Below are 12,737 nucleotides of genomic sequence, written 5' to 3'. Positions count from 1 at the left end.
AGCAAATAAGTGTCTATAGTATTTGGGGTACATTAAAATTTCTTTTTACAAGTTTCTTTAAAAAGTAAAGAAACACTGGTAACTACCATCTGCAAGTTCAAAAACCTCTTTCCCATTACTACAACACCCCAGCATACATGTCCCACATCATATTACCATTTTTTATTCATTTTTTGCTTTTTAGAGAAAATCATGTCTTTATTGTCCATATTTTCCTCTTTAAAAATGTCTAAATTATTTTTCAGTGAGAGGGGTGTCCCAGGAGCACTGGACTGTCTCTCAACATTTTTTACTTAAAATAAGGATTTTTCCCTACATCTCACTTACTCTGGAGCTACAAACTAAAATCTACATTAGCTCCTATTGAGACCCCCTTTAACTTTGTGGATTTCTAATTGAAGAGCTAACAATCATCGCCACAGGGTTTTTAGCTCATGTCAAATTGCATTGACCCATGCGTTTGTACTCTACAGGTTTGTGTAATAGGAATAGTTTGGCGTACAAGACTAATGAAATAGCCAGATTTGTGACAAAATATTTTTATGTTAATGTCATACATTAATGTCATACAAATGCTTTCTGCATACATTCTAATGATAATATTGTTATTAGTTGAAATCTAGGCCCCAATCACTCAAATATTTAAGAGTGTTGCAGTTAAATATGTGCTTACCTGAAAGGCAAGTTATTTGTTGATTTTATAGTGCTATTATTTCTTTTTACCACTCACTGCTTGACTAAGGTTCCACTGAAAGCCATGCAATTAACTAATTCATGACCATAAATATTTTATATCCTTGTGACAAGTTTGCTATGTGTTGTTTAATTTAAGACTTTCTTTTTTGTTACCATAGTGAAGTAATTCACTTTATTTTAAATGGATCGTAAATTATACCATTGGCTGTTCAAGAATGAGTTAATAAGTAATAAAACACAAAATGAGGAGCACAGCTTATCATTCAAATCCTTTTTTCTGAAATGAATTATTTAAGTAACAATAGTTTGATTATGCATACTGTACTAATTGAACTGGATGGTATTCCACGACCAGAGACGCAGCTAGAAATTCTAGTGCCATGGGTGAGGGAGAGTCCTAACTCTGTGTGTGTGTGTGTATATATATATATATATATATATATATATATATATATATATATAATTTATAATATATTACACATACTGTGTGTGTACAGATGTATCCTTGCTAGTCTTTGCTGCAGTCGCGCCACACAGCTCCTCTTGGTGCGCTTGGTCCCATGAGATTCTGCTGATATCGGGCGTCTTTTTTGTGTCTTTTTTTGCCAAAAATGCATCTAAGTCGCAATGCAAATAGGACGCATCACATAGATGTACAATTCTCACATATCAAATTACTCAGCACAGTCTCCTGGTGCGTCCTAGTCATCACATTGCTAGCGTTGGACATCTTTTTTTGCTGAGTTGCACGGGACCTGGGGGCTCACTCACACCAGGCATATCACGCTAGATGAGAGGACACATCTGTATATGTATGGATATACACACTGTTCTCATATATGTAATGTTTTTTCTTACACCCCCAACTTATATATATATATATATATATTAGGGGTGTGCACCGGCCACTTTTCGTGTTTTGTGTTTTGGTTTTGGATCTGGATCTTTCTTCGTGTTTTGGATCTGGATTGGTTTTGCCAAAACCACCCTTCCGTGTTTTGGGTTCTGGGTTTTGTGTTTTGGATCTGTATTTTTTTTAAAAAAAGCATAAAAACAGCTAAAATCACAGAATTTGTAGGTTTTTCTGCTCCTATGCTATTATTAACCTCAATAACCTTGATTTCCACTCATTTCCAGTCTATTCTGAACACCTCACACCTCACAATAGTGTTTTTATGTCCAAAACGTTGCACCGAGGTAGCTGGATGACTATGCTAAGCGACACGAGTGGGCGGCACAAACACGTGACCCATCTAGGCGTGAAACTGCAGTGGCAGACAGGATGGCAGTTTGAAAAACTAGGCCCCAAACTGTACATAATGCAAAGAAAAAAAAGAGGTGCAAGATGGAATTGTCCTTGGGCCCTCCCACCCACCCTTATGTTGTATAAACAGGACATGCACACTTTAACAAACCAATCATTTCAGCGCCAGGGTCTGCCACACAACTGTGGCTGAAATGATTGGTTCGTTTGGGCCCCCACAAAACAAGCTGGCAATTAATGTGTCCCTGCACAAACTGGCTCTATGGAGGCAAGATGTCATCCTCATCCTCCTCATCCACCGATTCCTCACCCTCTTCAGTGTGTACATCCTCATCCTCACAAAGTATTAACTCGTCCCCACTTGAATCCACCACCACAGGTCCCTCTGTACCTTCTGGAGGCTGGTCTCCCTGGAAGAGCTGATAATTCATTTTGATGAACATCATCTTCTCCACATTCTGTGGAAGCAACCTCCTACGCCTTTCGCTGACAAGGTTCCCGGCTGCACTAAACACTCTTTCGGAGTACACACTGGAGGGGGGGCAACTCAGGTAAAATAGACCCAGTTTGTACAGGGGCCTCCAAATTGCCTCTTTTTCCTGCCAGTACAGGTATGGACTGTCTGCCATGCCTACTTGGATGCTGTCACCGATGTAATCCTCCACCATTCTGTCAATGGTGACAGTATCATATGCAGTGACAGTAGACATGTCAGAAATTGTTGCCAGGTCCTTCAGTCCGGACCAGATACCCAAACTTGGTCCTGCCTGCCCTGCATCACCGCCAGCGGGTTGCTTAGGATACCTAAGTTTTTTCCTGGCAGCCCCAGTTGCAGGAGAAAATGAAGAAGGAGCCGTTGACGTGTCACGTTCCGCTTCAGCTGACAGTGTGTTCACCAGCAGGTCTTTGCACCTCTGCAGGCTTGTGTCGGCCGGAAAGAGAGACACCACATAGGCTTTAAACCTAGGATCGAGCACGGTGGGCAAAACATAGTGGTCTGATTTCAACAGATTGACCACCCTGGAATCCTGGCAAAGCGAATGAAGGGCTTCATCCACAAGTCCCACATGCCGAGCGGAATCGCTCCGTCTTAGCTCCTCCTTCACTTTCTCCAGCTGCTTCTGCAAAAGCCTGATGAGGGGAATGACCTGACTCAAGCTGGCAGTGTCTGAACTGACTTCACGTGTGGCAAGTTCGAAGGGCTGGAGAACCTTGCACAACACGGAAATCATTCTCCACTGCGCTTGAGTCAGGTGCATACCCCCTCCTTTGCCTATGTCATAGGTGGATGTATAGGCTTGTATGGCCTTTTGCTGCTCCTCCATCCTCTGAAGCATATAGAGGGTTGAGTTCCACCGCGTCACAACCTCTTGCTTCAGGTGATGGCGGGGCAGGTTCAAGAGTGTTTGCTGGCGCTCCAGTCTTCGGCACGCAGTCGCTGAATGGCGAAAGTGGCCAGAAATTTTTCGGGCCACCCAAAGCGTCTCCTGCACGCCCCTGTCGCTTTTCAGAAAATTCTGCACCACCAAGTTTATTGTGTGAGCAAAACATGGGACGTGCTGGAATTTGCCCAGATGTAATGCCCGCACAATATTGGTGGCGTTGTCAGATATCACAAATCCCCAGGAGAGTCTAAGTGGGGTAAGCCACTGGGCGATGATTTCCCTCAGTTTCTCTAAGAGGTTGTCGGCGGTGTGCCTCTTACTGAAACCGGTGATACACAGCGTAGCCTGCCTTGTAACGAGCTGGCATTTCTGAGATGCTGCTACTGGTGACGCTGCTGCTGTTGCTGCGTAAGGTGATACATCTACCCAGTGGGCTGTCACAGTCATATAGTCCTTAGTCTGCCCTGTTCCACTTGTCCACATGTCCGTGGTTAAGTGGACATTGTGTACAACGGCATTTTTCAGGACACTGAGGACACTTTTTCTGACGTTTCTGTACAGTCTCGGTATCGCCTGCCTAGTGAAGTGGAATCTAGACGGGATTTGGAACCGGGGACACACTACCTCCATCAATTGTCTAAATCCCACTGCACTAATGGCGGATACCGGACGCACGTCTAACACCAACATAGCAGTCAAGGCCTCAGTTATACGTTTTGCTTCAGGATGACTGCTGTCGTACTTCATCCTCCTCGCTAAGGACTGTTGGAGGGTCAATTGTTTAGTAAAAGTAGTGGTGTTCCTACTTCCTCTCTGGGATGATGAACGACTCCCAGCAGCAGCAACAGCAGCAGCGGCAGCAGTAGGCGTAGCAATGCAGGATCCTCCAGAGGAATCCCGGATAGGAGAGTCAGTCATGCCAGTGACATGGCCTGCAGGACTACTTCCGATCCTGACTAAGGAGGAAATTGACGAGGAGGGAGTTGACGGTGTGGTTTGCAGGCGCTTGGATACAACAGGACAACGGGATTTAGGTGTCCCTGGACTGCTTACGGTCTTAGCCAAAGTTTCTGAACTTGACAGTAACTTTATATGAACGCGCTGCAGGTGCCGTATAAGGGAGGATGTTCCTAGGTGGTTGACGTCCCTACCCCTACTTATTTCACCTTTACATATGGTACATATGGCAAGACAGTTGTTGTCCGGATTTGGATAGAAATATTGCCAGACCAAAGAGGTGGAATGTTTGGTCTTCTGCCCAGGCATGACCGTGATGGGCTTTTTCATCCCACGGACAACAACTGTCTCCCCCGGAGCCTGATTTAAACAAACCACATCACCATCAGAATCCTCCTCGCCAACTTCCTCCTCAGCGCCAGCTACACCAGTATCCTCATCCTGTTGTACTTCAACAGTGACATCTTCAATTTGCATATCAGCAAGTGGACTGTGGGTGCTCCTTTCAGCACTTGCAGGGGGCGTGCAAATGGTGGAAAGAGCCACCTCTTCCCGTCCAGTGCTGGGAAGGTCAGGCATCGCAACCACCACCACACTTGGACTCTCTTTGGGGATTTGTGATATCTTCTTAGAAAGCACAGTTCTTCGCTGTGCTTTTGCCAGCTTAACTCTTTTGATTTTTTTAGTGGGAGGAGTGCTTCCATCGTCATGTGAAGCTGAACCACTAGTCATGAACATACTAGGGATCGACCTTAGCCGTTCCTTGCCACTCCGTGTCGTAAATGGCATATTGGCAAGTTTACGTTTCTCTTCAGCTGATTTAAATGTCTTTTTCAAGGTCATTTTCCTGAACTTTGCCATTTGGGATTGTATGTGCCCTCTACTATGACATTGGGCATCGGCCTTGGCAGACGACGTTGATGGCATGTTATCGTCTATGTCATGACTAGTGGCAGCAGCTTCAGCACTAGGAGGAAGTGGTTCTTGATCTTTCTCTATTTTATTTTTATCGGAGAAAGTTTGGTCCTCCATTTATGTTATATCGATTTGATATATACGTGCGGCTAAACACAGAAAATAAATTTTTTTTTGGTTCGGACTGGAGTGTACTTTGTGGGTTACAGTACCCTTTAACGGTCAAGCCAGCCGGCCCTTTACTTATGACACAGGCGCACTCTTGGCACTACTTTGTTGATGCACGTGCGGCTACTGCGCACACAATTCACAAACACAGAAAATAATTTTTTTTTGGTTTGGACTGGAGTGTACTTTGGGGGTTACAGCACCCTTTAACGGTCAAGCCAGCCGGCCCTTTACTTATGACACAGGCGCACGCTTGGCACTACTTTGTTGATGCACGTGCGGCTACTGCGCACACAATTCACAAACACAGAAAATAATTTTTTTTTTGGTTTGGACTGGAGTGTACTTTCGGGGGTTACAGCACCCTTAACGGTCAAGCCAGCCGGCCCTTTACTTATGACACAGGCGCACGCTTGGCACTACTTTGTTGATGCACGTGCGGCTACTGCGCACACAATTCACAAACACAGAAAATAATTTTTTTTTTGGTTTGGACTGGAGTGTACTTTCGGGAGTTACAGCACCCTTAACGGTCAAGCCAGCCGGCCCTTTACTTATGACACAGGCGCACGCTTGGCACTACTTTGTTGATGCACGTGCGGCTACTGCGCACACAATTCACAAACACAGAAAATAATTTTTTTTTGGTTTGGACTGGAGTGTACTTTCAGGGGTTACAGCACCCTTTAACGGTCAAGCCAGCCGGCCCTTTACTTATGACACAGGCGCACGCTTGGCACTACTTTGTTGATGCACGTGCGGCTACTGCGCACACAATTCACAAACACAGAAAATAATTTTTTTTTGGTTTGGACTGGAGTGTACTTTCGGGGGTTACAGCACCCTTTAACGGTCAAGCCAGCCGGCCCTTTACTTATGACACAGGCGCACTCTTGGCACTACTTTGTTGATGCACGTGCGGCTACTGCGCACACAATTCACAAACACAGAAAATAATTTTTTTTTAGGTTTGGACTGGAGTGTACTTTCGGGGGTTACAGCACCCTTAACGGTCAAGCCAGCCGGCCCTTTACTTATGACACAGGCGCACGCTTGGCACTACTTTGTTGATGCACGTGCGGCTACTGCGCACACAATTCACAACCACAGAAAATAATTTTTTTTTGGTTTGGACTGGAGTGTACTTTCGGGGGTTACAGCACCCTTTAACGGTCAAGCCAGCCGGCCCTTTACTTATGACACAGGCGCACGCTTGGCACTACTTTGTTGATGCACGTGCGGCTACTGCGCACACAATTCACAAACACAGAAAATAATTTTTTTTTAGGTTTGGACTGGAGTGTACTTTCGGGGGTTACAGCACCCTTAACGGTCAAGCCAGCCGGCCCTTTACTTATGACACAGGCGCACGCTTGGCACTACTTTGTTGATGCACGTGCGGCTACTGCGCACACAATTCACAAACACAGAAAATAATTTTTTTTTTGGTTTGGACTGGAGTGTACTTTCGGGGGTTACAGCACCCTTAACGGTCAAGCCAGCCGGCCCTTTACTTATGACACAGGCGCACGCTTGGCACTACTTTTGTTGATGCACGTGCGGCTACTGCGCACACAATTCACAAACACAGAAAATAATTTTTTTTTTGGTTTGGACTGGAGTGTACTTTCGGGGGTTACAGCACCCTTAACGGTCAAGCCAGCCGGCCCTTTACTTATGACACAGGCGAACGCTTGACACTACTTTGTTGATGCACGTGCGGCTACTGCGCACACAATTCACAAACACAGAAAATAATTTTTTTTTGGTTTGGACTGGAGTGTACTTTCGGGGGTTACAGCACCCTTTAACGGTCAAGCCAGCCGGCCCTTTACTTATGACACAGGGGCACTCTTGGCACTACTTTGTTGATGCACGTGCGGCTACTGCGCACACAATTCACAAACACAGAAAATAATTTTTTTTTAGGTTTGGACTGGAGTGTACTTTCGGGGGTTACAGCACCCTTAACGGTCAAGCCAGCCGGCCCTTTACTTATGACACAGGCGCACGCTTGGCACTACTTTGTTGATGCACGTGCGGCTACTGCGCACACAATTCACAAACACAGAAAATAATTTTTTTTTGGTTTGGACTGGAGTGTACTTTCGGGGGTTACAGCACCCTTTAACGGTCAAGCCAGCCGGCCCTTTACTTATGACACAGGCGCACGCTTGGCACTACTTTGTTGATGCACGTGCGGCTACTGCGCACACAATTCACAAACACAGAAAATAATTTTTTTTTAGGTTTGGACTGGAGTGTACTTTCGGTGGTTACAACACCCTTAACGGTCAAGCCAGCCGGCCCTTTACTTATGACACAGGCGCACGCTTGGCACTACTTTGTTGATGCACGTGCGGCTACTGCGCACACAATTCACAAACACAGAAAATAATTTTTTTTTTGGTTTGGACTGGAGTGTACTTTCGGGGGTTACAGCACCCTTAACGGTCAAGCCAGCCGGCCCTTTACTTATGACACAGGCGCACGCTTGGCACTACTTTGTTGATGCACGTGCGGCTACTGCGCACACAATTCACAAACACAGAAAATATATTATTTTTTTAGCACTTGGGGGGAGCACCCCTGATGGACAGAGCACCCCCTGGACAACACTACAGCACCCCTTTAGGACTGGGACACTGCACAGGACTTTGGAACTGACTGCACAACACAGTCCAGCCAGCCCCTATGGACTTTGAAGTAGTGGACACAGCCCCTATTAACAACAGCAGCACAGCACAACACAGCCAGCCCCTATGGACTTTGAAGTAGTGGACAACAGCAGCACTACACTACACTACACTACACAGCACTAACTCCCACCCTCCCTCTTCACTGTCCACAGCCGAGTGAGAAAATGGCGCCGACGCGGGTACCTTATATAGGATCCAAAACCCGCGAGACTCGGAAGGCGGGATGATGACGTTTTGCCTCGATGTCAGATCCGAGTCAGGCGGGAAAAGTCGAGCCTGACTCGGATCGGACTCGGATCGGGGGGGCTCGGGGGGGTTCGGATTTCAGAAATCCGAACCCGCTCACCCCTAATATATATATATATATATATATATAATGTGTGTTTATATATATATATATATATATATATATATATATAGAATAATTTTGTTCCCCTCACCCCTTTCTGTCAAATAATACACAGTTCAGCAAAAATAGCTGCATGCTACAAAATTTCTAATATTAATAATCAATTTTCTTATCTGTTAAGATTGATAAAAAGGTCTAGATGAATGATGAAACACCATTTTGGATTATTTCATTTATGCAACAGTAGAGACTGAGAGAATGACTGGGCATTTCAGTCCAAAAGCGGCATTATTAAATTGGAAGGTTAAGTGACAAAACAAAAAAAAAACATTTAATTGTGTATTCATTTTCCCTTTCATTTTTGTAGATTTTTCACATCATGACTGAGTGCTGGAATAACAACATTAATCAACGTCCATCCTTTCTGGATCTCACTATAAGAATTGAACGATCATGGGAATACATGGGAGTGTGATGGTTGCATGACTTGATAAATTCACATGTGGACATAGCCTGCCTTATGCAAACAAAATGAGATGCATTGCAAATCTCTATGGTATGTGCAAGCCTTACTAGCTCCTGGAATGAAGACTGTGGAAGGATGACATGCACAATCTGAGCTAGCCCAACTTTAAGATGGCAAATAGACAATTTTATTGAGCTGAATCACTGTCTTCAGTTCTTGATGTTTGTAACAGACAGTGAAGATATGGATGAACATGGTAAATGGACAGTGCTGTGTTAAAACTACGCAGACAGAATATATCTTGTTTGAGGAGATTTATTGTGATACGTCCCTCCTGAAATGCACAGGAATTGTGTACAGTGACAAACTATACATTAGCTTTTTTTTCAAGGGCTTCTGTTGAATCTAGCACATATTGAACATTTATAAATATGTACATCGGTCATTTTCTGTAAATTTGCAACAAAATAAGAACATATTTAATACACTTTGGAATATAACTAGTTGTGTACCTATAAAACCAATTTACTAGCCAATGAAACCTAAGACGACATGAATTAGCTTCTTTGTTTTTGTTAAGATATCACAAGGGAAAGGGATAAAGCATTCCCCATCATTTTCATAGCTCAAGTGCTTTTAATGTAATATATATATATATATCTTGTATGCTTGTTGCTGAATGTGATTTTTACCCATGTAATTTTTATGCAGTTCTTACCTCTGACTGACCCAACCATTGATATTAAGTTTATACCTTTGCTACAGTGCTTTTTGTATATACTGTAAAATAGGAGAGGCTGACTGATTACAATCTTTTACCTGTCTGGGCACAGCAAGGTGGTCACTTAGATAAAATGGTCTCTATGCACTTTTTGACATTCTACTAGCAGTGAGAGTTGTCTGTACATCCTATCCTACTATTTAATTCTACAAAGCTACTTGTGAAATAGACCATGTTCCATAACTAGGCAGTCCTGATTATATCATTGTCAGATGCTTCCTTAGAAGTTTTGCTTACTGTGTTATTGCTCATTAACATTACTGGAGATGGTTTTCTTCTGGTTATGTAAATCAGAAGAGAGCACTGCCACAGCATAAATATAATTGCTACTTACCATTGTGCCTTTGTAATTGTACCTAGCACTTACATTTAATACTGATACTTACCTATAATCAATCCTGAAACAAGCACTGAAGCACCGATTTGGAGTACTCTGCATCAATGCAGACTCACTTCATTCAAACTGGTGGGTAGATATCCAATTTGCCGCAAGTGTTGAAAAACTGGAATTTTTCGCCAATGTGTTTTTTACTCCCTATCCTATTATTTCTGACAAAATAATAGGATATTCTGGCCCAAAACACACAGGATCCGTGATAAATGCACGGAACTATGTGTTTTTGCCTTGGCGGCGGGGGAAAAAACACTTTACGTGGATTTTTTTCTCGAGACACATCCGGTTTCGAAATAAAAAACACAATTGGTGGCGCTTCCGGGCTAATTTGATACCACCCTATGTGTTAAATAGAGATGGATAATGTTCAATTTGACAGACTTTTGGAAATGTGTAAAGTACATCTTGAGGCCATCATCAATAATTCAGACAACACCAAAATATAAAATGCTTGCATTATTGGCATTGGGGCAACTCAGGCCAAAGTAATGAATTGTAAGCAAGTAAATCTGAAATAAATTGCTGCCATAGACCACTGACAGACTGCTATACAAATGTTCCAAAACTCTGTTTCTGTGGATGGATTTTGTTACTCATGTTGATTTACCTTTCTAGGCAGAAAGCAGTTTCAAACATTACTTGTTCATTGTATTTTTTTTTATCAAGGTTGCCTCCAATAACTTTTCTGATGTTGGCCAAATGAAATCAAAATCATCATACAAACTGAGAAAATGAAGGAAACAAAAATAAATTTAGTAAATAAAACGTATACATTCGTATTAGGAAAGAAAATGTATAGCAAACAATCTAGACCTGGTTTAGGGCCAGAATGTATGTTTAAATTTGGTTTGAAGTTTGACCAACTCCTGACATAGACATATTGTAAATATCCCACTTCCATTTTACCATGGATGGGAGGGAACTGGAGTAGTTTTTGGATTACATTATGCAGTGAGCAGTAAGAAAAGAGCAATATGTAAAGAAAGAAATGTTTTATACCATGGTCACAGCATGAGGCCGCCCAAATGGGGGAAATATCGCTGTCACAAGGAACTACTATTGACTTATTCTGAAAACTCTCATTTATTGTTGTGGGGTAAAATATTTTATAATAATTTGCAACAAAGTTATTTTAACGTATTTTAAATACTTCTTCTATAGACTAAGACATATACATTAAGTCATTAAATGCATAATTTTATGCCATTCTTTACCTATTGTTGCAAGTCAGAAATGTGTATTTAAAAACCTGCTCAGAATTCCTTAATGGCCAGTTTCACCTTCCAATGTAAATGCCAGAAGAGGTTTAGTGCGATTGTGAATGACATGTATTCAGTTTTTTGTTTCTTTACAGTGTATAAGAAACACAAAACTCTTCACCACTGTTGTGTATGAAGTGTAGAACAGCCCATCCAACCTTTAACACTGATATTTGCACTATGAGAGTTTGCACAAGCTGAAGTTCAGACTAAATTGGGTTTGCTTGTTGAGGTTTCAGAGACTATGTGGGCAATATAGATTTTTTTTTTTTCTGTATTTGCACAGCAGTCCATAAGAAGTAGGCATTCGATGGGCAAAGGATTCATCTAACCACTTCTGCAATAAGCATTTAGATGTTCTTTAATCACAGGCAGCGAGTTCTGGAGCTTTGGTTTGTTTTGCCTTTATTCTCAGTCATGCATGAAACACTTTCAGAGCTAGTCATGTGACACAAGTAGGTATGGTATGTTTCTTAGATACAAATGGACTGATATGTGCGAAAGGTGCACACACCAAAAAAATATATATAAATTAAAATGTAATATTTGTTTACAGTATTTTATCAGATCTTTTTAACATTGCAAATTTTCTATACATCCCTTTTCATTTAACAGTGAACCCTCGGCACTAGTTTTTTAGTACTGCACGTTTTTATTGCCTGTCAATTTGTTCAACCCATATCCAAATAGAGCAAGTTTAGTTTACCAATCAAATGTCAGTCGTTAAACTATTGTGTGCGTCATCTATACAGTTTACATGTGTCTTTTTCATAGCACAGTAAATGCATGAACTTGATTTAGAAAAATGTTCAATAATAGTCTGTCAGTATTTATGTAAAATGTCATAGTCAATGTGTATTTAAGTGCATTATTGAAAGCATATCAAAACTAGTAGTTTAGTATGGACTCCCAACAAGCTCAGCCAAGCCTTCCATAGACCTCAATATTAACAGTGTAGCTAATTAAAGAAAACTGGTAATAACATGCTGAAAATGTTTTTGCCTTATAATAAACTTTAACAAGTGTGTTTACCCTTAAAGTGAAATTAGGACTTAAGGCCCCCATACATCAGCAATTGATTGCAGCAATCGTGCAATTTGCAATCGATTTGTGTATAAACTTTCCCTTTTTCCAACGGTTGCAGATTTGCCACAATCGATTGAAAAAGGGAAAGTTTCTTATACACAATCGATTGCAAATTGCACGACTACTGCAATCAATTGCTGATGTATGGGGGCCTTTACAGTAGGTGTTTGATGTAAATTCTACTTGACCAGACTTAGAATAGTGGAGCGCTACAATACCCGATGGCATATAAAATAGGCCAGAGTAAACTATGAGGTTAGTTTTGAAATCTAACCTGTTAAATAGTCTCTTATTGTGCTTTCCTGATCAATCACAAAA

At 42.1% G+C, this 12,737-nt stretch overlaps 1 protein-coding gene across 1 annotated transcript in view; it reads left to right on the top strand.

Annotated features, from left to right (window-relative positions):
- JAK2 (Janus kinase 2) overlaps positions 1–12,529 on the top strand; it is a 251,653-nt gene extending 239,124 nt beyond the window's left edge. Inside the window, exon 24 of the mRNA XM_088476585.1 lies at positions 8,801–12,529. Within this exon, the coding sequence (XP_088332711.1) occupies positions 8,801–8,908 (108 nt within the window). The 3' untranslated portion in view covers positions 8,909–12,529. The remainder of the gene's footprint in view (positions 1–8,800) is intronic.
- Positions 12,530–12,737: the final 208 nt, after the last annotated feature.

The sequence above is a fragment of the Taudactylus pleione genome, unplaced genomic scaffold, assembly GCF_031769625.1.
Source record: "Taudactylus pleione unplaced genomic scaffold, aTauple2 ptg000190l, whole genome shotgun sequence".
Lineage (NCBI taxonomy): Eukaryota > Metazoa > Chordata > Amphibia > Anura > Myobatrachidae > Taudactylus > Taudactylus pleione.
The sequence above is the reverse complement of the archived record's forward strand: the minus strand, read 5'-3'. Positions and strand labels throughout refer to the sequence as shown.